This window comes from Hyla sarda, chromosome 5 (genome assembly GCF_029499605.1).
Source record: "Hyla sarda isolate aHylSar1 chromosome 5, aHylSar1.hap1, whole genome shotgun sequence".
Taxonomy (NCBI): Eukaryota; Metazoa; Chordata; class Amphibia; order Anura; family Hylidae; genus Hyla; species Hyla sarda.
The window spans coordinates 91,786,507-91,811,747 of NC_079193.1; the positions used below are offsets into that span (position 1 = coordinate 91,786,507).

A 25,241-nucleotide genomic window follows, 5' to 3' on the forward strand; every position below is an offset into this window, starting at 1 on the left:
GTCATAGCACAGTGTGTTAATATTAAATCGCCTGGCTCCAACCTAGGCCGACAGCTGCAGCCTCCAAGTGCTTTTTCAAAGTATTCTGAAATATTACATGCCATACTTATAGTTCAACAGAGTTGATGAACTTTGTTGTGGTCTCGTAAATGTCTGTGAACAGATTTAGAAAAGCCACCTCAGCTAAAACACACATTTGATTGAATGCTTGATTTGCTGTGATCTTTATATTCTTATTCTTGGCAACATGCTTTTTACAATTGGTATGATAGGTTTATAAAATTCTATTGACGCTAAAGAATTTTCTAGTGTAGCCTGTCATTGCAGGTGACTTTTCGGGACAGGTTGTTGTGAGTTTACATTTTAACCATTATATAACTTATATATGGCTTTTTTTTTACCAGTTTTTCCCTCTGCAGGCTTCATTTCCTATTAAGAAATGTCTTAATGGGTGGAGCATGGACTCTATGATGGCTCCCATATACTGCACACACGTAAGAGGACCATGCTCCCTTTACTGTGCACCCTAAGAAGTAGGAGCAGCATGGAGGGCATTATACAGCAATAATGAACAGCCTAAGGCTTGGTTCAGACTTGTGTTGGAGCTCCATTGCAGATTTATTTTGCAGTATTTTACTGGACAAGAAATTACTACAAGCAATAATTTTTTGTCCTGTCAAATCCTGCTAAATAGACAGAAACCAGGCAGAAATCCGACAGACCGGAAGTCAATAGGATATCTTTTTTTTAATTTTTTTATTCCATGATTCGATTCATATACTGTTTGATTTTAAAGCACAAGTGGGAGTGAGGAGACGCAGGCCATGCTGAGCGGTACGGTTGCCAAGGCTTGTGCGCAGAACTTTACTGAGCATGGTACAGTTACCTCTGCTACAGCACAGCCCAGCATGACCTGCGTCTCCCCACCCTAATGATTAAGATCACACAGACCTGAAACTTGTGATTTAACGGCAAACTATATATAACATTTTGATATTATTTCACTGCCTTTATGTTGAAAACCTTAATAAAAACTTTTGAAAACCTTGGGATCTCTCTCGGGATTGGCTCCTCTTTCTGGTCTCAAAAGAAGTCTGTAAGGCAGACCCCGGAAGGAGCCCTGATACAAATGTTAACCTAGCCTATACTAGCCTAGCTGTAAATCAAGCCCTGGGTTGAGTTATATTTCTTAGTTAGCTTGTCTAGTCACCCTTTTTGCCCTCTGAACTCACTTCCCTTCCCATCTCACTCCTCCCTACTCCATAGACTTTGTAGTACTAAGGTAAAACAAAAACAGCAGAGCTTCTCATGGGGCAGTATATTAAGCAAAGTGAAAAGGTGCTCACCTTTTGTAGTTGTGTATTTGTACACAACTACCTCAACAGCGTTTGCTGCGTTAATGCGGTGCAGTCGACTGGTACTCGGATCCAGGAGCCTCCTGGCCAAGGGGTGCAGTATCCAGATGGGTGATCCATGGACGTGGAGCAGAAAAATCACTGGTATAGTTCCGCGCCAAACCGCTCTAACACAAGGAAGGTGGTGTAGGTTAAGATAAAGTACTTTATTCCAATGAGCCTTAAAACAAATTCGTTTCATGTCTGTGACCCTTTCTCAATATACAACAGGCATTGAGAAAGGGTCACAGACCCGGAACACGTTTGTTTTAAGGCTCTTTGGAATAAAGGACTTTATCTTAACCTACACCACCTTCCTTGTGTCTGAGCAGTTTGGTGCCGAACTATACCTATAATTTTTCTGCTCCACGTCCATGGAACACCGGTCTGGATACCACTCCATAGACTTGTATTGGCAGCAAGTAACCAGTTATGTGCTAGTCCAACTTGTAAACACATGACTCCATTGCTTTTTTTTTTGAGTGAATGAAAGTTTAGCAGCCAGGGGAAATGGAAATAAGCTTGATAAGTGGAGAAAGAAGCATTTTTTTCTGATAAGGTATATTTATCCTGTATTCACATGTACAATCAATTTATGCAAAGTTTGTTAAAGTGATTATGTGTTTTTGTATGGATAAGATTCCTAAAGCTATTCATTTAAAGAGGTTATCCAGGACTAGAAAACAGAGTTTCTTTCTTTCAAAGACAGCTCCCCGTCTGTCTCCATTTTGGGCATGGTTCTGCAGCTCAGTTCCATTGAATTGAATGGAGCCAAATTGTAAAACCACACCCAATCTGGAGACAGACATGGAGCTGTTTTTGAAAGAAATTAGCCGTGTTATTCTATTCCTGAATAACCCCTTTAATGTAGTAATATATGGTGTCCATTGTAAGTAGCTTTCTGCTTTGCTTTGGCTCATAGAGCAGTAAGCCAAATAGGAACCCCCACTATAACATTCATATGCTTTAATAGAGCATTAGGACTGGGTTTATCCCAATGGAAGAACTGCTTTAAAGAACAAAGATTATAATGCAAAGCTCCATTTTCATTCCTGTACTGAGTACTATATTTGTTGAGTCTACTCCTAAGTTGGTCTTGAACCGTTTAGGTTTTTAAGTAAAATGTTGGTATGAACTTCTATGCTTTTAGACATGTAGCTTATTTGATGTATGTTAGTATTATATGGAAACATACTGTATAAAACCTCTTAAATGTCCCATATTCTCTTCCTGTAAAAATAATCACCTTTTGTAGCTAGGTCAGAGATATACTTTGCAACACATTCAAAAGTACACTGCACCATACTTACCGCATGCCCATTCACTTACACATAACAAACCTAATTGTTTGGGAAAAAAAAGTTTTCCACATTATAATGTATTATAATTTTTTTTAATGATTAATCTGTTTTTATAACTTTCATTTCTAGGATGGCACAAAGCAGAAACGAGAACGAAAGAAGACTGTATCATTCAGCAGTATGCCAGCCGAAAAAAAGATCAGCAGCGCAAGTGATTGCATAAATGCAATGGTTGAAGGATCAGAACTGAAAAAAGTCCGGTCCAACTCCAGGATCTATCACAGATACTTTCTTTTGGATGCGGATATGCAATCCTTGAGGTGGGAGCCTTCCAAGAAAGATTCCGAAAAAGCAAAAATTGACATTAGATCTGTGAAAGAGGTCCGAACTGGAAAAAATACTGATATTTTTCGTAGCAATGGAATTTATGACCAGATTTCAGAAGACTCAGCATTTTCTATTATATATGGAGATAATTATGAAACCCTAGATCTTGTTGCAAACTCTGCTGATGTGGCCAATATTTGGGTTACAGGTTTACGGTATTTAATTTCATACGGGAAGCATACTCTTGATATGATTGAAAGTTTCCAGGATAACATGCGGATGTCATGGCTTTCTCAAATGTTCAGGGAAGTAGATGAGGAGAATGTGGGGCAGGTACCTCTTTGTAAAGCAGTGCAATTTATAAAAACGTTAAACCCGGGTCTTAAAGGTAGCAAAATTGAATTAAAATTCAAAGAATTACAGAAATCTAAAGAAAAAAGCCACACTGATGTGACCCAAGATGAGTTTATTGAAGTTTTCCATGAACTATGCACTAGGCCAGAGATTTACTTTTTGCTTGTGCAGTTCTCAAGCAATAAGGAATACTTGGACACGAAGGACCTCATGATGTTCCTGGAAGCAGAACAAGGTGTGGCAAAAGTAACAGAGGAAATGAGCCTTGACATTATCAAGAAATATGAACCATCTAAAGGCCAGGAGAAAGGTTGTCTGTCTTTGGATGGCTTTACAAATTATCTTATGTCTCCAGATTGTAGTATTTTTGATCCAGAACACAAAAAAGTTTGCCAAGATATGACACAGCCTTTATCCCATTACTATATAAATTCATCCCATAACACGTATTTAATAGAAGATCAGTTTAGAGGTCCTTCAGATATTACAGGTTATATTCGTGCTCTCAAAATGGGGTGTAGAAGTGTTGAACTGGATGTCTGGGATGGTCCAGATAATGAACCGGTGATTTACACTGGCCACACAATGACAACACAGATTGTCTTCCGTAGTGTGATTGACATCATTAACAAATACGTCTTCCATGCATCAGAGTTTCCATTAATTCTTTGTTTAGAAAACCATTGTTCTGTCAAGCAGCAGAAAGTTATGGTCCAACACATGAAAAAAATCTTAGGAGACAAACTTTATACCACTCCTGCCCAAGCAGAAGACTCCTATCTCCCCTCACCGGAGGCTTTAAAAGGCAAAATAATAATGAAGGCTAAAAAGCTCCCACTTGATTGTTCGGGATTTGAAGGTGATGTTACAGACGAAGATGAAGGCTTAGAAATGTCGCAACGGGTGGAAAAAGGAGAAGAACAGCAAAATATTGTTCCTGTTAAGCGAGTACCACTCTGCAAAGAGCTCTCTGACCTTGTTAGTCTTTGTAAGTCTGTTCAGTTCTCTGACTTCCAGACATCGTTTCAGAGCCAGAAGTACTGGGAGATGTCCTCCTTCAATGAAGTTGTAGCTGGCAAATATGCAAATGAAAGTCCTGGTGATTTTGTCAACTATAACAAAAAGTTTCTTTCTCGAATATTCCCAAGCCCAATGAGAATAGACTCCAGCAACATGAACCCGCAAGATTATTGGAAATGTGGTTGTCAAATAGTTGCTATGAATTTTCAAACTCCAGGGTTAATGATGGATCTTAATATTGGCTGGTTTCGACAGAATGGAAATTGTGGATTTGTTTTACGACCTGCTATTATGCGCGAGGAGGTCTCTTTTTTTAGTGCAAACACAAAAGATTCTGTGCCTGGAGTTTCTCCTCAGCTTCTTCATATTAAAATCATAAGTGGGCAGAATTTTCCAAAACCTAAAGGATCAGGCGCTAAAGGAGATGTTGTGGATCCTTATGTCTATGTTGAAATCCATGGAATACCTGCTGACTGTGCTGAGCAGAGAACAAAAACAGTGCATCAGAACGGAGACAATCCAATATTTGATGAAAGTTTTGAATTTCAGATTAATCTTCCAGAACTAACAATGGTTCGCTTTGTGGTGCTAGACGATGACTATATCGGAGATGAGTTTATTGGGCAGTATACTATCCCATTTGAGTGTCTACAACCTGGATACAGACATGTTCCCCTACAATCTTTAACTGGAGATGTTTTGGCTCATGCCTCTTTATTTGTCCATGTAGCCATTACAAACCGCAGGGGTGGAGGAAAGCCTCATAAACGTGGTCTGTCAGTGAGGAAAGCTAAGAAGTCAAGGGATTATGCATCAATGAGGACATTATTGATAAAGTCCATTGATGAAGTCTTCAAAAACGCCATTCAGCCTATAAGAGAAGCCACAGACCTACGTGAAAACATGCAGGTAAGAAAAATATTAAGGGTAGGGAATACATTTACCGCAGGAAGCATACATATTAATATATAAATGCATTTTATTGCGTCTTAAAGGGGTTATCCAGGAAAAAACTTTTTTTATATATCAACTGGCTCCAGAAAGTTAAACAGATTTGTAAATTACTTCTATTAAAAAAAATCTTAATCCTTTCATTACTTATGAGCTGCTGAAGTTGAGTTGTTCTTTTCTGTCCAAGTGCTCTCTGATGACACGTGTCTCGGGAACCGCCCAGTTTAGAAGCAAATCCTCATAGCAAACCTCTCCTACTCTGTGCAGTTCCCGAGACAAGCAGAGATGTCAGCAGAGAGCACTTTTGCCAGATAGAAACCAACAACTCAACTTCAGCAGCTGTTAATTATTGGAAGGATTAGGATTTTTTAATAGAAGTAATTTACAAATCTGTTAAACTTTCTGGAGCCAGTTGATATATATATATATATATATAAAAAAAAAGGTTTTTCCTGGAATACCCCTTTAATGTTTCATCATTTTAGATGTTGTGTGAATTTTTTCTTTTTTCTTTTCTTTTATTTTGTAACTTGAATCACAAAAGCAACTTTCATGAAGACAGTCACAGAAAGCCAAAGAATGGGACTCCCACTCACCCATGGGTTAGAATGGGGAAGATCCCTGTGACAGTACCTGTGGCAGCCTTGAGCCATCTATGTATTACATAGATAGACTTTTATCTAGATAGCATCCATACCAGATGGAAAGGTCTGGCTGCCCGTGGCTTTGCAAAGCAAAATCTGCAGGGACAACTCTAGTGTGAATGGGTTGTCTCATGTGATACAACACATTAAAGGAGTATTCCGGGCAAAAACATTTTATCCCCTATCCAAAGGATAGGGGATAAGATGTCTGATAGTGGGGGGCCTGCTGCGTATACTCCCTGCAGCACCCACTTTCTATCCGGGTGCTGAATCTCAAGTTTTGGAAACCTTGATTCACACCAAACCGTTGATTCACGCCACGCCCCCTCCATTCATGTCTGTGGGAGGGGGCGTGACAGCCGTCACGCCCCCTCCCATAGACATGAATGGAGGGGGCATGGCGTGACGTCACGTCCCCTGTCCCGGAAACCCGGAGGTTTCCGAAACTTGAGATTCAGCACCCGCATAGAAAGTGGGTGCTGCAGGGAGATCACGGGGGGTATCCGCAGCAGGCCCCCCCCACTATCAGACATCTTATCTCCTATCCTTTGGATAGGGGGTAAAATGTTTTTGCCCGGAATACCCCTTTAAAGGTAACTCTTTATACATAGCTTACAGGATTCTAAATGCAAAGGTCATTTGTACTCTAAAGGGCCTCTGTCACATAATAGTAATATAAATAGTAGGTGATATCTGAAGGGTTCATTACAGGTTTAGCATCAGGGTCTGGAAGCTTATTATTACAATCATTCATTAGAATAAATTGTGTTAAACAATGAGGAGGTCACCTTGCTGGGCACTGCAATTTGGTCACAGCCTAAAGTTTCCAGTTTATGTGCCTTCCGTGACATATTCTCTTTAATACTTTCTGCAGCAGTTTGAATACAAGTGGCTGGAACATATTTCTCTTCTTTAAGTCTCACAATGCTAACATGTGGTTTAAATAAATATTTAAGGATCCTGTTCTAATTCACAGGTTTGAAGTTTTGCTTTGTTTGAAAAAGGGAGACATTATTTTACTTTGACATGCACAAGACCATCTGACTTAGTAGTGCACATGCTTCACTGCACCTCCCTAGAGTTAGCCGAAAAAGCACATTATACAGAAATAGCTCAGAGAAACAATGTGATGAATGTGTTTTATTAATAATTCCTACAATAACGTCTGATAAGGTAAGAGATGCGGGTGAGGTACCCAACAGCCTAAGGCTTGGTTTCCATATGGCAGTTCTTTTGAAAACTGCAGTTTTTGAGCCAAAGCCAGAAGTGTATTCAAAAGGAATGAGAAATGTAAAGGAAGGACATCTACTTCTCATTCCTGCTGGATCCACTTCTAATATTTTTGCTCAAAATTGCAGTGGCAGCATAAAAAAAAATAAAAACGCCAAAAAACCTATGTGGAAACCTGGTCTTACACTTCTCCTTCCTCAGGGGTCCACTTTTGGCTTTGGCTCAAAAACCCAGTGGAAACCCAGTTAAAACCCAGTGGAAACCCGTCTTGGAGGCAGCGCCTAGCACAGAATTCCAGGGGCTTCACCGAGATTGTGGGGGTCCCCAGTGTCGGGACCCCTGCAATCATGCATCTTATCCCCTATCCTTTTGGATCGGAGATAAGATGTATAAAGCCAGAATACCCCTTTAAAGGCGTTATGCACGATAACAACAATATGATTTTTTTCCTCTGTAAGCAATGCCAAACTTATCCACAGTTTGTGTGTGGTTTTGCAGCTCAGCCTCATTCAATTCAATTAAACTGAGCTGCAAAACCACACACAAACTGTGGACAACCCCTAAATGATTAACAAACCCCACACACATCTACTTACATGTTTTTATCCTAATAGTTGAGTTGAACAAGTTTGTCACGTAGGCCAGTTGGTTGTATCGTGGGTAAGGGGAACATAACACGCTCACAAAACACTGTTCTGCATTGTATTTAGGGTCTATTCACATGTGCAGTATTCTGAGCAGATTTGATGCGCAGGATTTTCTGCTGCAGATTTTAATGTAAACTGAATGACTGAACACAGCTTGAAATCCTGCGCATCAAATCTGCGCAGAATACTGTACGTGTGAATAGACCCTTAAGGTAAAATTATGGTGGCAGTAGAAGATATAGTGCAGGTTTTAAAACCGTTCTTCAGAACTACTAGAGAAACATGCTGCTATTCCTAGGCAGTGCTTTTACCAGTGTTCCCAATATTACCAATGGTAATGTAGTAATGGGGGTGATTCATTGTCCAATATGTAGGCTTCCCTTTAAGTTAAAGTTTCTGATTTACTTCAGTCTAATGGTCAGTTGTTCCTCATCAATCCTCATGGTAGATACCATTTGATGGTTCTGTTTTTATTAGGCAGAGCTACGAGACTAATAGTGAAAAGGACATCCGGACAGAATAATTCTATTGAGAGGAAAAAGTAGTAATTAGAGAGTACTTCCTATATCTCCCCCCCCCCCCCCAAAAAAAAAAGGAAAAAGTTATATGTTCCTCAGGACCTAACCCTGATCATGTACATATATTTTTATCTGTCTAGTCCTTATATTTCTCTCACATATATCTTCTTGGTTTGTCATACTGTGCTCTGGAAGGGGCATGTCCTCACTCTGCATGACTTATTTTCCTAACTGAGTCTGCTGTGCAGTGGCTAGGTCTCTATATACAATCACTGCAGGCTGCTCTGTAAACCCCTACTCTCTGTTTTTATGCTGCAGTCTGATATGACAGGAGTGAGCACAGAGGAGTACTAGTTCCCCCCTCACTTTCTGGACTTTTTCCTCAGGATTATTTTCTATATCGTATAGAGACCCCTATTGGTCTTTTTTGAATTAGCCATGAAGTATATTAGAAAGGGTATTTTTATGCCAATATGTACAACTTATAAAAAGTTTTTGAACCTGGCATTGCCCATTTAAGTAATTCCCAAAGTAATTGTACTGTCACTACATTAAGCTAGATTTTGTTGGCCCTTGCCCTATTATTTATTATGTTTATTCTGCAGATTAAAGGGTCACTCTCATTAAAACTAATTTTTGCTATTATGTTTTCTATGTTTTATTTGTGCTTAAAAAAGCTCAAGAGCAAATCTTCCCCCAACTCATACACAGACTTTGGACCAAAGTCCAAACACAGGAAGTGCCGCCTGGAGTGCTGAGGGGGGGGGGGGGGTGTCCAGCCTCATCCAATCATAGCTCCTCTCACACATAACTGCCATATGCTGTTGGTTGGACACACACCCCTCAGCACTCCAGGCGGCACTTCCTGTGTTTGGACTTTGGTCCAAAGTCTGTGTATGAGTTGGGGGAAGATGTGCTCTTGAGCTTTTTTAAGCACAAATAAAACAAAGAAAACTTCATTTTTTTTAAACAAAGTATATTAGAAATATTTTTCATTTACCATAAGGAGTGCAATAGCAAAAATTAGTTTTCATGAGAGTGCCCATTTAAAAAAAAACTCTATAAAATTTCCTGACAAGTATGTTTGAGATGTACCTCAGTACTGCTGTGGTGTTTACATGAAAAAAGCTAAGATTGAGAATTAACCCACTATTACAGTTCTTTTGACTGAATATATATATATATATATATATATATATATATATATTTTTTTTTTTTATTCTATGATCATATAGAGGTATTCAGAAGGGACGTATTAAGACTTAGGAAGAGTGGCCAAATTGTGTATGACAGCAATATGTACTGGTTGGTCACAGTTTTGAAATACATCCAGCACAATTCTCCTTGTGTTCAACTTCAAAACTATGTCCCCATGTCCCCTGCTTTTACTTAAATATGATTCATTTATTGCTTAAAAATGTAAAAAAATGTATTACCGTTTTAGTCCGATGTTTAAAGGAGAACTGTAGTGAAAAATGTTTCATTACCTCTGTGCCCGGGCTGCAAAAACTTAAAAAACAAACTTTAACTCACCTTCCGACATTCCTCCATTGCGCCAATGTCGGCGTCCCGGTCCTCTGTAGCTGGTCTTCTTCCTGGGAACGGTGAGTCATACTGCACTCATAGTATCTCTCCGGCCGCAGCGATGTCCCGCCTCGGCCAGTGATAGGCTGAGCGCACTGTCATGTAATGAGCCTGGGCCCGCCTTCTCCCTGCTGCCCGGGTTCCTTACAGTGTGCTCAGCCTATCACCGGCCGAGCTGGGACATCGCTGTGGCCGGCGATACACTGAGTCCAGTATGTCTCACCATCCCCAAGAAGCAGGAAGAAGACCAGCACCAGAGGATCAGGACACCGATATAATTTTTTTTTTGTTTTTGCAGCCCGGGCACAGAGGAAATGAAAATTTTTCACTACAGTTCTCCTTTAAGTAAGATCTGTGTCCAGCCCACCCCTTACTTACCTCTGTCTAACAGCCTAGTCTTGCTTATTGCTTTCCTGGCGTGACCTTCTCTCAGTAGTTCAGTCTACATTTGTCGATGTCTTCCTCAAAATAATGTGTAAGGGTGACTGCCATTTTTAGTAAACAAGAGGCAGAGTCTTTATCCTGCGCATAGACCCTATGACTATACAATTATCTTGTGTTTCCTACCACTGCACCACACTGTGGTGAGCTCTATCCATTATTTTATCTTAATAAAATAATCTGGAAAGGGTTTTATATGCAAGTCCCCTTCCCTCACTCGAGATGTCTTCTTTTTGTAGACTATAATGGCCTTAATGAGGTTACAGTTAAAGTGCAACTGTCACTAATTTGTATCCCCATAAACTAATCCCAGGATGACAAAGTTGTTATCAATTACAACTCAAGCATACCTTTTGCTGCTTTCTAGCAGCTTTAATCAGGCTAAAAAATGCTTTATAAGACGGTCACAAAGGTCCCAGCTCATTGGCTCTTTGTTCTTCTTACATGCAGGCGGCGAGTTTTCTACTGTAGAAGAAAAAACAGTGCCTCTTCTGACTTCCTAGAGTGCACACCGGTGATGCAATGTGGACGCTTGCTCCCGATGGCTCCAGTGCATGGCGAAATGCTAGCAGCAGCACAGAGAGCGCTTGCTGTGAAAACTGGCCGCCCGCATCGCATCACCAGTGTGCACTCTAGGAAGTCAGGAGAGCGGGCAATGTTTTTTCTTCTACAGTAGAAAACTCGCCGCCCTCATATAAAAAGAATAAGGAGCCTATACGCTGGGACCTGTGTGTCAATCACCGGGCCATAGCCACTCCTATCCGACTGTTGCCGAACGTCTTTATAAAGCATTTTTTTTTAGCCTTGTCAAAGCTGCTAGAAAGCAGCAAAAGGTATGCTTGAGTTGTAAATGTTAACAACTTTTTCCTTCTGGGAATAGTTAATGGGAGTATAATTTAATGACAGTTGCACTTTAAGAACAAATCATCTGCTTTTTGACCAGATACAGGGGATAGGTCTTCACTAAGCTGGATTTAAAAGAGACCTACAATTTGATCTGCATTTGCAAAGGAAATTACGGTAATAGTAGACGATGGGTAACACCTTAGACAGACACTTTTATTTGGTCATGTGTTTTTAGCTCAGTAATGCCCACTTTGATTATTTGGGCCTAACTTTCGGGTTTAGTAATGCCCTAGCTTCCAAGAGTTCACAAACAATACATTTTAATGTGGTGGTATACTTGGATGACATCCGTGTAAATTCCCATTGGGAACATGTGCATACTGTTATGGGATGTCTCTGTGAGGGTTGTCTGTTTGTTAAACTTTTTTTTTTTACCTTTTTTGAGATGTCCCAGTTGCCCCTCCTGAGGTACATATTCTCTTGCCAAGAGCTGAAAGTTAATCAGGACAAGCTATCTGTAGATTTTTAGTGACCTCACCCCAGGGGTTTCCTAGAGTTAGGTGAATTTTGTTTATAGTTCATACCCCTTGTTCTTCCCTGATGACACCTATTACAGCTATTACTTTAAAGGGTAAAGCGTCAGTTTTTCACCCAATATATTATTTTTCTTGGTAGTGTATGCCTTGTCAGTGAGAATTTTAGCTGTTCCCACACAGAAAAGGCTTAAGAAAAAACTACAGCATCAGAGGCCAAGAACTTTTGGACATTAAATTCCCCTTTGAGAAATAGAGATGTCTGTTGGAAAGGACTTGTCATCTGGTAACGCTCGTCTATCCTGACCACAAAACTCTATTCCATTTGCAGGCATCACACAAATTAAAGGGGTTATCCAGGAAAAAAATTTTTTTTATATATCAACTGGCTCCAGAAAGTTAAACAGATTTGTAAATGACTTCCATTAAAAAATCTTAATTCTTTCAGTACTTATGAGCTTCTGAAGTTAAGGTTGTTCTTTTCTGTCTAAGTGCTCTCTGATGACACGTGTCTCGGGAAATGCTCAGTTTAGAAGAGGTTTACTATGGGGATTTGCTTCTAAACTGGGCGGTTCCCGAGACACGTGTCATCAGAGAGCACTTAGACAGAAAAGAACAACCTTAACTTCGGAAGCTCATAAGTACTGAAAGGATTAAGATTTTTTAATAGAAGTAATTTACAAATCTGTTTAACTTTCTGGAGCCAGTTTATATATATAAAATTTTTTTTTTTCCTGGAATACCCCTTTGAATCCCCAACAAACTGGGCGTTATTTTTCTCCCTTTTTGATTTTGTCCTACATCACCGTCCAGCTTCCAAGAATGTTAAAGTATTCTCACAATCTTTTGACCCCGAAGATCTGGCTACTCAACCTGTGTATTTCAGTGATCCCTGATGCATATTGCCTGCAGCCCTAGCTGACATTATTTAAAAAAAAAAAACTCTCCAGGAAAGACTTTTTTATTCCTTATAGTTTGAAGGGGAAAAAACACTAGACTATAACAGTATGTACTATAAACACTGGTCATTCCTCCAAACTTGCTGGTCAGTTGGGGGTGCAATAGACATTGAATGCCATCTGCCATTACTGTTGGTAGCCTGCAGTCTATTTGGCTACTTTGTTTATCTAATAGATTTTCTGCCTACAATGACTTCCCATGCACACTTGACCTCCAGAGTCTATTGAAAACTGTGTCAGTTCTTAAATGTCGAAGTGGATTTTCCTCAGCCTCTAATGAACACAATAATCAAATTATGGTAAATTTTCTTCGAAACTTTAATTTCCGTTCAGCAGGGCAGTTTCTTCCATAGGCAAAGTTGGCATACAGCAGCCACATAGAAGAGTCCTCTGAGGTTTCACATCCTTTTATATTGTATGGGCAGCATCTTATATTGCCTCTTTCAGTTCTTACATCCTTTTAAAGGGGTATTCCGGGAAAAAACATTTTATCCCCTATCCAAAGGATAGGGGATAAGATGTCTGATCGCGGGGGGCCCGCCACTGGGACCCGCCGCGATCTCCCTAGAATGCGTGAGCTGTGTCTCCTGTTTCGGAAACCTCCGGGTTTAAACAGATTTGTAAATTACTTCTTTTAAAAAAAAAAATATTAAAGTGGACCTGTCAGCAGGAAAACATGGTCCAGTGACAGGTTATCTTTTTTAAAATCCCAGGGAACTTCTGAGCCCGAGACAATCGCTATCTGATTTGGATTTGCCGGAGATTCAATAAACTTGGGACTGGGACTTTTGGAAAATATGTATTTAGATCACAGTAGTTATGGGTTTATTATTTATACACCTGTTTTTCTGCTGACAGGTGCACTTTAATCCTTCCAATAATTATCAGCTGCTGAAGTTGAGTTGTTCTTTTCTGCACAGGGTAGAAGAGGTTTGCTATGAAGATTTGCTTCTACTCTGGACAGTTTCAAAGACAGGTGTTATCAGAGAGAAGAAAAGAACAACTCAACTTCAGCAGCTAATAAGTACTGGAAGGATTAAGATTTTTTAATAGAAGTAATTTACAAATCTGTTTAACTTTCTGGAGCCAGTTGATATATAAAAAAAAGTTTTTCCTGGATAACCCCATTAAGGTAAACCATGGTCCGTTTTGAGAAGCATGTTCACGAAAATGTACCCATTCTGCCCATTTCAAGCTTGCTACTTCAGTTTTCAGTTTTAAGCAGATTAATAGTCTCCTACGAGTTTCATATTTCAGCATCCTTGTGTGTACTTACCTCTGTGATGTATTCTTTCTCAAACCTCTGGTTCTTAGCCACTTCTCCAAGATGTCTCCTTCTGCACCTTTATCTGCCCATATAATTATTTTTATTTTTTTACTATAATATTTTCACAAATAAATTTACTATGAATGTAAGAATGATTGTAGTAGAAATCCTCAATGAGCGCCTACTGGATCAGTAACCACTTACACTGTACATGGACCCTCTTTTCCACTATGCCCATCTCTATTGCCCTCACGTTTTTCCACCCATTTTAATGTTCTCATTCATTTCTGTTTAAAATAAAAGGAAAAAAAGGAAAACCTCTTTTAAAACCAATATTGTTTTTATTATTATTAATAATAATGATTATAATAATAAAAGCTTTTTACTATGTATTTATGTGGACTGCAGAAAAACATCCCTCAACCACTCTGTATGTTAAAGATGAGAACAACTCTTTTTTATGTTCTGCTGGTGAGGACATTGTAAAGTAGGAATTCTTTATGGCTAGTTACATCCAAATTCCTTTCCTTATTAGTATATATTAGTAAGGCTATACTGTAGATAACGTATACTCAAAGCCTACATTTGCCAGTTTTGCACTTTAAAAAAATATTATAGTTATTTGTTCTACTCTTTTAAAATAGCTTGAGATGGCATACTTCAATATCTGCCAATCAATGAATGTTCAGATGTAAAACACAGCCTATAGGGTTACCACTTTGCAAAGGAAGTTAAAGGGGTATTCCAGGCAAAAAAAACTTTTTTTTTTATATCAACTTGCTCCAGAAAGTTAAACAGATATGTAAATTACTTCTATTAAGAAAATATTAATCCTTTCAATAATTATCAGCTGCTGAAGTTGAGTTGTTGTTTTCTGCCTGGCAACAGTGCTCTCTGCTGACATCTCTGCTTGTCTCGGGAACTGCACAGAGTAGAAGAGGTTTGCTATGGGGATTTGCTTCTAAACTGGGCGGTTCCCGGGACAGGTGTCAACAGAGAGCACTTAGACAGAAAAGAACAACTCAACTTCAGCAGCTCATAAGTACTGGAAGGATTAAGATTTTTTTAATAGAAGTAATTTACAAATCTGTTTAACTTTCTGGAGCCAGTTGATATATAAAAAAAAGTTTTTTCCTGGATTTAAAGGGGTACTCCACCCCTAGACATCTTATCCCCTATCCAAAGGATAGGGGATAAGATGTCTGATTGCAGGGGCCCCGCCGCTGGGGACCCCCGCAATATAGCATACAGCCGTCTGCCCCCTCCCATAGACTTGCATTGAGGGGGCGTGGCGTGATATCACATGGGGGCGGAGTCGTGACATCACAATCTTCCGTTCCCGTGGTCGGGAGCCAGAAACTCCAGCGCTGCCGGAAGCAGATACAGGTGGGTGCTGCATGCTATATTGCGATGGTCCCCAGCGGGGGGAGCCCCGTGATCAGACATCTTATCCCCTATCCTTTGGATAGGGGATAAGATGTTTAGGGGTGGAGTACCCCTTTAAACTGCAGTAGATAATTTATACATTTACTATTTGTTGGCTTCAGATTAGTTTTTGGAAATAAATTGAGTTTTGTATATTTGTGGAACCAAGGGGATAAAATTAAGGTCCCCCCCAACAACCAATTTGTTAAGTTGTTTTTGTTTTATTATTGTAAAATAAAATGGCACTACTTTGTTGGTTGATATTTGTATGCCACAAACATCTTTGTTTTTTATTTTATAAATGCCTCCCATAACTTCCATCTGTGACCTTTTCTGCATTCCAGAACGAAGTTGTCCTTCAAAGTAATTCTTTATTGTTTTTCTTGTACTTTTAATGCTTCCCTCCTCCACCTTTATAATGTTAATTGACTTCTGCTCCATTTCTCCGAGAGCGGCTCTATTGCCGATTAGTTAAACATTTCGTTTTAGATGTCCTAGAGGCAGGCATGTTCTCGAAATGGAGCAGCTTGTTTGTGTTTGGCCAGCACACTTTGCTGTTGAGACACTGCTGCATTAAATGAGTATTGAGTCTACAATCCAATTTAGGATATCTGATTAATCCCCTTGGACATAGTAGTTTGTCAGTGATGATCGACTTTTCATTGCTAAGCTGCTACCCCTCTCCCAGGTAAGTGTTATAATACAGGGATGTAATATAGGCAGTACCCAGTTCCACGGTCCCTAATGTCTAAGAATGACAATTGTGATTGTTTTTTTAATCCTATATTTAAATGTTTATATTTGTAGAACATAGCATATATATATATATATATATATATATATATATTTATATTAGGGCTGGGCGGTATGGCCAAATATGTGTAGTGCGTTATTTTTGCAACTTATGGCGGTTCCACGGTATATAACGGTATTCCCTCCCAAAATTAATTATCAGCCCAGTGCTGCGCTGTCCCCATCGGGGTACTACTCACATCACCCGCAAGCGCTGCTCTCTTCGTCCTCCTGTTTGTTGCGGCCACCGGCGCTGACACTCTATAGCTGTATCCTTATGCCCGGGCTGCAAAAGGTAAACAAAAATAAACTTTAATGCATGTTCCTACGTCGGCCTTACGCTCTTCCTGGGGACGTCAACGTTGGAGAGCCGTCAGCCTATCACCGGCCGCAGCGACCTTGGCCGGTGATAGGTTGAGCCCACTGTCGTGTAAGGAGCCGGCTTCTTACATGACAGTGGGCTCAACCTATCACCGGCCGAGGCGGAACATCGCTGCGGCCGGTGATAGGCTGACGGCTTTCCGACGTTCCATTCCCTAGGGAGCTGGTCCGGACCGACGGGGAAGGTGAGTTAAAGTTTATTTTGTTTACCTTTTGCAGCCCGGGCATAGGTATACAGTATAGAGCAGTGGTCTTCAACCTGCGGACCTCCAGATGTTGCAAAATACAACTCCCAGCATGCCCGGACAGCCAACGGCTGTCCGTGCAGGCTGGGAGTTGTAGTTTCGCAACATCTGGAGGTTGAAGACCACTGGTATAGAGTGTCAGCGCCGGCGGCCGCAACAAACAGGAGGACGAGGAGGGCAGTGCTTGCAGGTGACATATGTGAGTTGTACCCCGATGGGGACAGCACAGCGCTGGGCTAATAATAAATTGAGGGGGCAGAACAGTGCTCGAGGGTCAAATATGATTAGATCCCCGATGTGGGGACAGCGCAGCGCTGGGCTGATAATTCATTCTCGAGGGGGAGCGGCCAAACCGGTATTGCGGTATGGGTTAAAATTCCTATCGTGCAGCACAAACTTTTCGGTATTTGTTATGAACCGGTATACCGCCCAGCCCCTATTTTATATAATGTATATTCTATGCACTTATAAAGTCATTTTGTTTTATCTTTTTAACTACACAGAATGCAGTTGTTTCATTTAAAGAGCTGTGTGGACTTTCACCTGTAGCTAATCTTATGCAGTGCATCATGGCTCTGTCAACCCGCTTAGCTGGACCTGACAACACCCCGGTAATCATCATGAATCTCACTGAACAATATCCCACCATGGAGCTTCAGGGCCCAGTTCCAGAGGTCATGAAAAGGATTTTAACAGCATATGATTCTGTGAGTATTTCTGTCATAATGATGTATTGTATTGAACATGTGAATGTATTTTTGTAGCTGTTGAGATAATGTGAAGGCCCTAACAGGCAATTGATTTCCCCCCCCTCTGTATTAGGCGTCATGCACATGGCTGTATGAACACAGCAGCAATACTAAAAACCATAAAAGTGTTTTGGAATGGTGTGACTTCTCTGCCCCCCCCCCCCCCCCCCCCATGCCAGGAACGGGACTACAGCACAACTCCATTCAAATATATGTGGCCATACTTCAAGCCCAGTTGGCTGGAAATGCTACTGCATAGGGAAAACTCAGAAGGGGTGACAAAGAGTTAAAATAGTCCTAAAGGATGGGCCATCACCAATCATAATGTAATGGCATATTCTAGAGATATGCTTTTGCTTTAAAGGATGGAATATGTTAACATATTCAAGCTATGGGATTAGTAGATGGAAGTCTATAGGTCCCTTTCCATTGGGTATGTATACTGTTCCTCTATGTACCTTTCCTAATTAGGTAGATGCTCCCTGTATGTAGGTGCACCCAGTATGTATTTTCCTTTAGTAAGCTGCCCACTCCCCCCAGTAGGTAGTTCTCACCATTATGCTGGTGTCTTCTGTAAATAATTTCCCTAGTATGTTGTTTCCTCTAGTAGGTAGTTTGTTCTTGGAGGTAGGAACCCCCTTTAGGTAGCTTGCCCACTGAAGGTAGGATCCCCTAGTAGGTAGTTTGTCTCCCTGTATGTCGTTTGCCACATGTAGGTAGGAAACTCCAGAAGGTAGCTTGTCCCTGTAGATAAGACTCCACTGAAGGTAGTATGCCCTCTAGGCAGCATGCCCTGAAGGTAGTTTGCCCCCAGTACTTTGGACCCCCCCTGAAGATAGTTTTGCCCATGTAGGTAGGACCCCTAAAGGTAGTTTGCCTCCTATAGGTAAGCCCCCCCCCCCTCCTTAAGTGTGGACCCCATCGTCAATTATGGAAAAAAAAATCCCCCACTTTCTTGGCTTTTTGCAGTCACCACTGTCTTCTGCTCTTCTTCCTGCAGCCACTAGAGGCAATTAGTGTGTCTACCTTCAGGACATGCAGCTTGAAGTGACCTAATGTACATGTCCTGGAGGAAGGGATGTCCAGCCTCTAGTGACCTTAAAGATTGAATGCGCTAGGCACCTGTGGCAGTGCTAAGACGCCATATTCACCATATTCTCCACTGGAATGCCTTGACATCCCAGTGTGCCATGGCACCCCTTTTCAAAGCCAATGCTAAAATAAATTATTACAATAGGTAAGTCTGGTCTCCCCTTTACCAGGTACAGTCTTGTATATCTCAGCTTACTGTATTAAAGGACATCTGCAGCGTTACAAACACTTATCCCCTATCCTCAAGATAGGGGATAAGTGTTTGATCGTGGGGGGCCGAACGCTGGGGCCCCCGGCGATCTCCTGTACGGGGCCGCGGCTGTCCCCTGCAGGGGGCGTGCCAGCCGCAGCATGACGTTGCGGCCGGCATGCCTCCTCTATACATCTCTATGGGAGAGGCAGCATTCGTGCCTCCCCACATCCCCCATAGAACTGTATGGGGACGGGGAGGAGACGGGGCATCACCGTCGACCTCTAGGTCGACACTACGCGCCTTAGTGCTCACCATGAGCGCTTATGGCGGCGCCCTGTTAGGGAGATCGGGGGGGGTCCCAGCGGTCGGACCCCCCGCGATCAAACACTTATCCCCTATCCTGTGGATAGGGGATAAGTGTAATGCCGCTGCAGTTGTCCTTTAAAAGGAAGAATTTTTTTTGTTTTTGTGAAGCAGTTTTTCTCTTGTCAGTCCTGCTTGTTTATTAGGTTGGGCTCTTCAGCAGAAATGTCTCTGTGCTCTGACAGTCATTTGGTTCCACACAAGATAATAAAGTTACTGCTGGATAGATGCCACTATAATATTACTTGGTACTGTTGCAGGTAACAAGATTTACAACATTTGTTTCTCTGGAGATCTTCTGATACCTTTTATGCATTCCGTAATCCTGTAGCATATGAGCTACAGGTAAATGTTACAGGATGTTGGAGTGACATGATGTCTTATTTTAGTTTATGGTATAGATAAGGCTGTTCTTGATACTGCAGTTCATCTTATGAGTAAATGGGACACGATGCTGGGTTTCAGGGTCCGACAAGCAACATTTTTTAAATGTAAATAAGACCTTAAAAGAATATCCAAAAAACTTGACTAATTCTCATTTTGTTTACTCTTGTATTGTGTCTTTCATTAAAGGAGAAGTATCACGCATAAAAATGTATCCCCTTTCTGCAGACACGCTCTCTATACTGTATATCTTTATGGGAGAGCCGGTGATAACCGAAAGACTCTTCCATAGAGATATAAGGAGGGGGCGTGATGGCCGCCGCTTCGTGCAGGGGTCAACACACCCTGTTCCTAGGGAGAGTCGGGCCCAATACAGAAGATCGTGGTGGGTCCGACTGCTGGGACCTAAAACTTATCCCCTATCCTGCTGATTTTTATGAATAATATATCTCCTTTAAAGGGAATCTGTCTTTAGTGTCATCGGAAATAATCTGTTGCTACAAGCGTGTAGTGCAAATGACGCTGATTATACCAATACTTACCTATCCCCAATCCATGTTTTTGTTCGTCCACTATCTTATTTATTCCAGCAGTAGGCTTGGTGCACAGCAGGAGCGCAATGATGTCACCACTGCTGATTCTCCGCTGGGCCCTACTGCCAGCAGGCTTGGGAAGCAGCAGCTGCTTCTGGTGTCCCGCGCGTGCACCAATCTTGCAACTTGATTAGAGAAGATAACAGACGAACGGGAACATGGATCTGGGGTAATTAAGTATTGTTATAATCAGTGTCACCCGCACTACCTGCCTGTACCAACAGGTTACTACAGGTGACACCGATGATAGATTCCCCTTAAGCTTTCCAGTATCTTGGACTGTTAGAATAATACATTTTCATCTCTACTTTGGCTACAAACACAGCAGTCCTTAATGGAAACTGCCATGATAATGTGATCCTAACTCAGTACTGTCCACTGGAAGGCTTTATTTACAGCTATTTATATTAATGCACACCAAGTTATATCGAATGAGGAGTTCCCCTATTGTGTATCTCTTCCGTTTTCACATTGATGATAAGCAGTTAGCATTTATTTATTTATTCGTCAATGTAATCATTCATTTCAGTATGTGTTTTAACCAAGTTGAATAAGGTGCTATACAGAAGTAGTTAAACATGGTTACATTCTTCCAAAACCGGGCAGCACCTGTCTACAAGTTGTGTATAGCGTTGCAGCTCAGCCTTGTTCCCTTTGGTGGAACCACTTTTATCAGTGGCTGTACATTGGTTGCAGACTATCTGCTTGGAATAAATGAATATAATCGAACGGTTGGCACTGTGGCAAAGTCCAGGTGCACGAGGAAGACACTTGAACAGATGAAGAAGATCCCGGCACACGGTTAGTAGCTTTTTACTCTTTCTTATTAGCGTTTTTCAGCTTTGCGTTACTGCACGAGTTACGGCTCCACCTGAGCCTTTCCCAACAGCTGTTGAGAAAGGCTCAGGTGGAGCCGTAACGCGTGCAGTAATGCAAAGCTGAAAAACTCTAATAAAAAAGAGTAAAAAGCTACTTACCGTGTGCCGGGATCTTCTTCATCTATCTGCTTGGAATAGGCCTCTACTCCTAAAACAGGCTGCGATCTCCTTAGAGAAGATTATACTCCCATGGCTACACGGCTTAGTTCTCAGACCTCTGGAAGCAAGTGGTCGTATGACACTATTTAAGAGAATTACTGTTTATTAGTTTCCCTAATATTTATGTGTACTGTAAAACAAAAATGAAATAAAACATATGTAAGTATGATTTTAAAAATTATTCCATCCATACTGTCAAGATAATTTTTTTCAAGTAAAATATAAAAATACAATCCTCGCCTGAACAGTTGGTACTGGAATGGATAGAAAGGTAATGTTTGAAGGTCCATGTTGTCTCATTTATTGTATTCCTGTATGACTGACATATGGTCAGCGGTGAGAGTGTTAGAAGTTAATAGACATTTGTTAGAATAGTAAAATGTTGATGAGTTTCTTGTGTTCACTTAACTGCTTCAGGTCCAGGGTATTTGGGCCCTTCAGGACCAGACACAGTTTAGCTATTTATAGTTTAGTTCAGCTAGAACTTTTTCACAGCCAATGGCTGTCTTGGCATGCTGGCAGTTGTAGTCTTGCCACATCTGGAGGTCTACAGTTTGGAGACCACGTCTATAGTGGATTACTTTGTATTCATTGACAGTCACATGTTGTTGTTTTTTGTCTGTCATGGTCCTAGTACAAATTCACTGTACAATTTCCTTCTATTTATCACAGTTTACAGCACAGAAATCACCACATTTATGACGTTTCATGCAACAGTAATATAAGATATGGCAGTTTATCTCATGGCCAGTCTGGTCATGTCTTCAGCTGAAGCCTGTATTAGTAATGTCCTTAAAAGTGCAGTCCTGCACAGTGCTACTTATCTCTTTTGTCACATTAAACCAGCAAATCTGCTATCCGCTATGCACCGGCCCAACAAGGAAGGAGTGCTTGTTAACTGACAGCCATGAGTACAGCTTAGCCTAACAAGAAAGCAGTTAATTAGCGCTGTTGATCGGCACTAGTTAACTCCTTGGGAGGGGGTGTATACATTATACAGCCTTCTATATGGCTGTATAATGGATACAGTGAAGAGAGTGATACTTACTATATTGTTGCTGGTCCAGGCCTCTTCTTGTGTAGCCGTGCCTCTAATCATCTAAACATCATGAGGGGGCGGAACTATACAAGAAGAGGCCCGGAACAAGGACAAGATGGGAAGTATCCCTCTCTTCTCTGTATACATTATACAGCCATATAGATGACTGTATAATGTATACACCCCCCCCCCCCATTCCCAAGGAGTTTACTAGTACTGATTAACAGCTCTATTTAACCCCTTCCTTGTTAGGCAAGCACAACTTAGCCCCGACATGCAAGCTGAACCTGGCAATGTTCAAAAGTTCTGCGATCTGCAAACCCACAAAGTTCGGATTGAATCCAAGTTCTGGGGGTCTCAGCTTGCTCAACTCTAATGGTAAGCCACTTTCTCATAGGGGTTCCTAAAAGGGGACCTCCCTATAACTTTTCTCTTAAAGCTGTAGTGAAGAACCACTATCATACTGGTGGACCCATCCAATTTGTGAATGGAGTGTATTCATTGAAAGGGGCACTCTAGTGGAAAACAATTTTTTTTAAATCAACTCATCCCAGAAAGTTAAACAGATTTGTAAATTACTTCTATTTAAAAATCTTAATCCTTCTAGTACTTCAGCTGCTGTATACTACAGAGAAAGTTATTTTCTTTTTTAATTTCTTTTCTGTCACGACCACAGTGCTCTCTGCTGACACTGCTGTCCATGTCAGGAACTGTCCAGAGCAGGAGAGGATTGCTATTGGGATTTGCTCCCACTCTGGACAGTTCCTGACATGGACAGATGTGTCAGCAGAGAGCACTGTGGCCAGGCAGAAAATAAATTAAAAAAGAAAAGAACTTCCTATGGAGCATACAGCAGCTGATAATTACTGGAAGGATTAGGATTTTTAAATAGAAGTCATTTACAAATCTGTTTAACTTCCTGGCACCAGTTGATTAAAAAAAGTTTTTCCACCGAAGTACCCCTTTAAGTAGCCATTATGGAATACTACATTTCTTCAGCTGCAACTTTAAAATCAGCTGAGTGGTTTAGAAAGATGTAGTCTTGGTGAGACAACCTCTTTAAATATCTGTGTAAGGCTAGGTTTCCACACAGGTTTTTTTCTGGCGTTTTTTTGGGGGGGGAAAGGGCCACTGCAGCTTTTGAGCCAAAGCCAGAAGTGTATTTAAAAGGAAGGGGAAATATAAAGAAAGGACTTCATCTTCCTTGACAGACAAACACTTTTTGCTTTGGCTCAAAACCAGTGCCAGTGGCAGCAGGGGTGTACCCAGAGCATTTGACACCCTGGGCGGACCCTTTGTTTGGCACCCCCTCCCCACCTGCATCCCCCTTATTTACACCCGTCCCCCCCCCCTCTAATTACACCCCCTCCCTCCACCCTCCTTAATTACACCCCCTCCTTCCTCCCCTTAATTACACCCCCTCCCACCCCTCCCTTAATTACAACCTCTCCCTCCCCCTTAATTACACCCTCTCCCTCCCCCCTTAATTACACCCCTCCCTCCTTAATTACACCCCCTCCCTTCACATAGAATTATTTACTTACATTTTGATGTTGCCTCCGTCAAACCACTGGTGATGGATCCTTCCGCTCCTTTAAAAGATCCGTGAAGGCTCCTTTAAAAGATTGTGATGTCACGCTGCCCGCTGCCACAACACTCCTCCCCCTGCTGCTCTGACTCCACAGATGCAGGCGGCGGGCAGAAAAGCGTTGTGGTCACGGTGCAGCAGTGGATGGGGGGGGGGGTGACTCCGTCATGGCACCTCCCAGGGGCAGACTGACAACACTCGGGGCCCCCGGACCAAAAAAAGGCAAGGGCCCTACTAGTCTCTGCAGCTTGTCAATCTTCTGCCACGCCCCTATTCCACCCAAATCCCATGCACAATAAACTAAAATTTATATATGTAACAAACCATTTAACATAGGTAATTTTCCATGACCAATAATACTGGCATACAAGGAGTAAATATATACCACCACACAATAACTGGATAATACTGCCATATTGTACTGAATAAAACCACTATACACAGACCAGAATACTATACAGGATCTGTATACAATATAAGTGATTATATACAGGACCATATGGTGGTAGATATCAGCTGTACACAGGATGTGTATACCATATAAGTGATTACAGTTACATTTTGGGACTAACAAGGCCGTCTTTTCTGATCAGCGGTGTCCTCTTTCCTTTTCTTTTCTGTCCGGATAAGACTGCCATGTGGATCCCTTAACATCTGCAGGACAAACATGTCAGACATTTTTTCAGTACACGTCTCTACACAATCTTTCCATCTATAGGCCCACAAACTGTAATAATGCCCTCCTTGGTGTCCTGCACAGTAAAAGGGCAGGTAGGTAGGTAGCCAGGTAAATAGGTAACTAGGTAAGTAGATCAGGAAGCCAGATATGTAGGTAGGTGACAAGCCAGGTAGATAGAGGGCTAGCTAGGTAGTTAGGCAGCTGGGTATGTAGGTAGTTAGATAGCCTGGTATGTAGGTAAGTAGTTAGGCATCAGGTATAAAATTAGGTGCCCCCCCCCTTCCCTGTAGGTATATACAGCAGAGGTAACCCTTCCCCAAAGGTATAGGTAGCAAAGTTAGCCCTCCACCCTTCCCCATAGTTATAGGCAGCAGACTTTACCCCCCTTCCCATAGGTATAGGAACAGAGTTAACCCCCCTTTCTCCTTAGTTATAGGCAGCAGAGTCCCCCCCCCTTTCCCCATAGGTATAGGCAGAGTTAAACCCCCTTTCCCCATAGGTATAGGCAGAGTTACCCCCCCCCCTTTCCCCATAGGTATAGGCATAGTTACCCCCCCCCCCCCCCACACACACACACACACTCACACACTTTCCCCATAGGTATAGGCAGAGTTAACTTTCCCTTTCCCCATAGGTATAGGAAGAGTTACCCCCCCCCCTTTCCC

General features: G+C 41.5%; 1 protein-coding gene across 3 annotated transcripts in view; it reads left to right on the forward strand.

The window, feature by feature from the left end:
* The window catches only part of PLCL2 (phospholipase C like 2), a 208,145-nt gene that overhangs the window by 111,388 nt on the left and 71,516 nt on the right, over nt 1–25,241 (forward strand). For all 3 annotated transcript variants that reach the window (XM_056519927.1, XM_056519928.1, XM_056519929.1), the window contains exons 3-4: nt 2,825–5,305; nt 17,363–17,566. In XM_056519927.1, the coding sequence (XP_056375902.1) occupies nt 2,825–5,305; nt 17,363–17,566 (2,685 nt within the window). The remainder of the gene's footprint in view (nt 1–2,824; nt 5,306–17,362; nt 17,567–25,241) is intronic.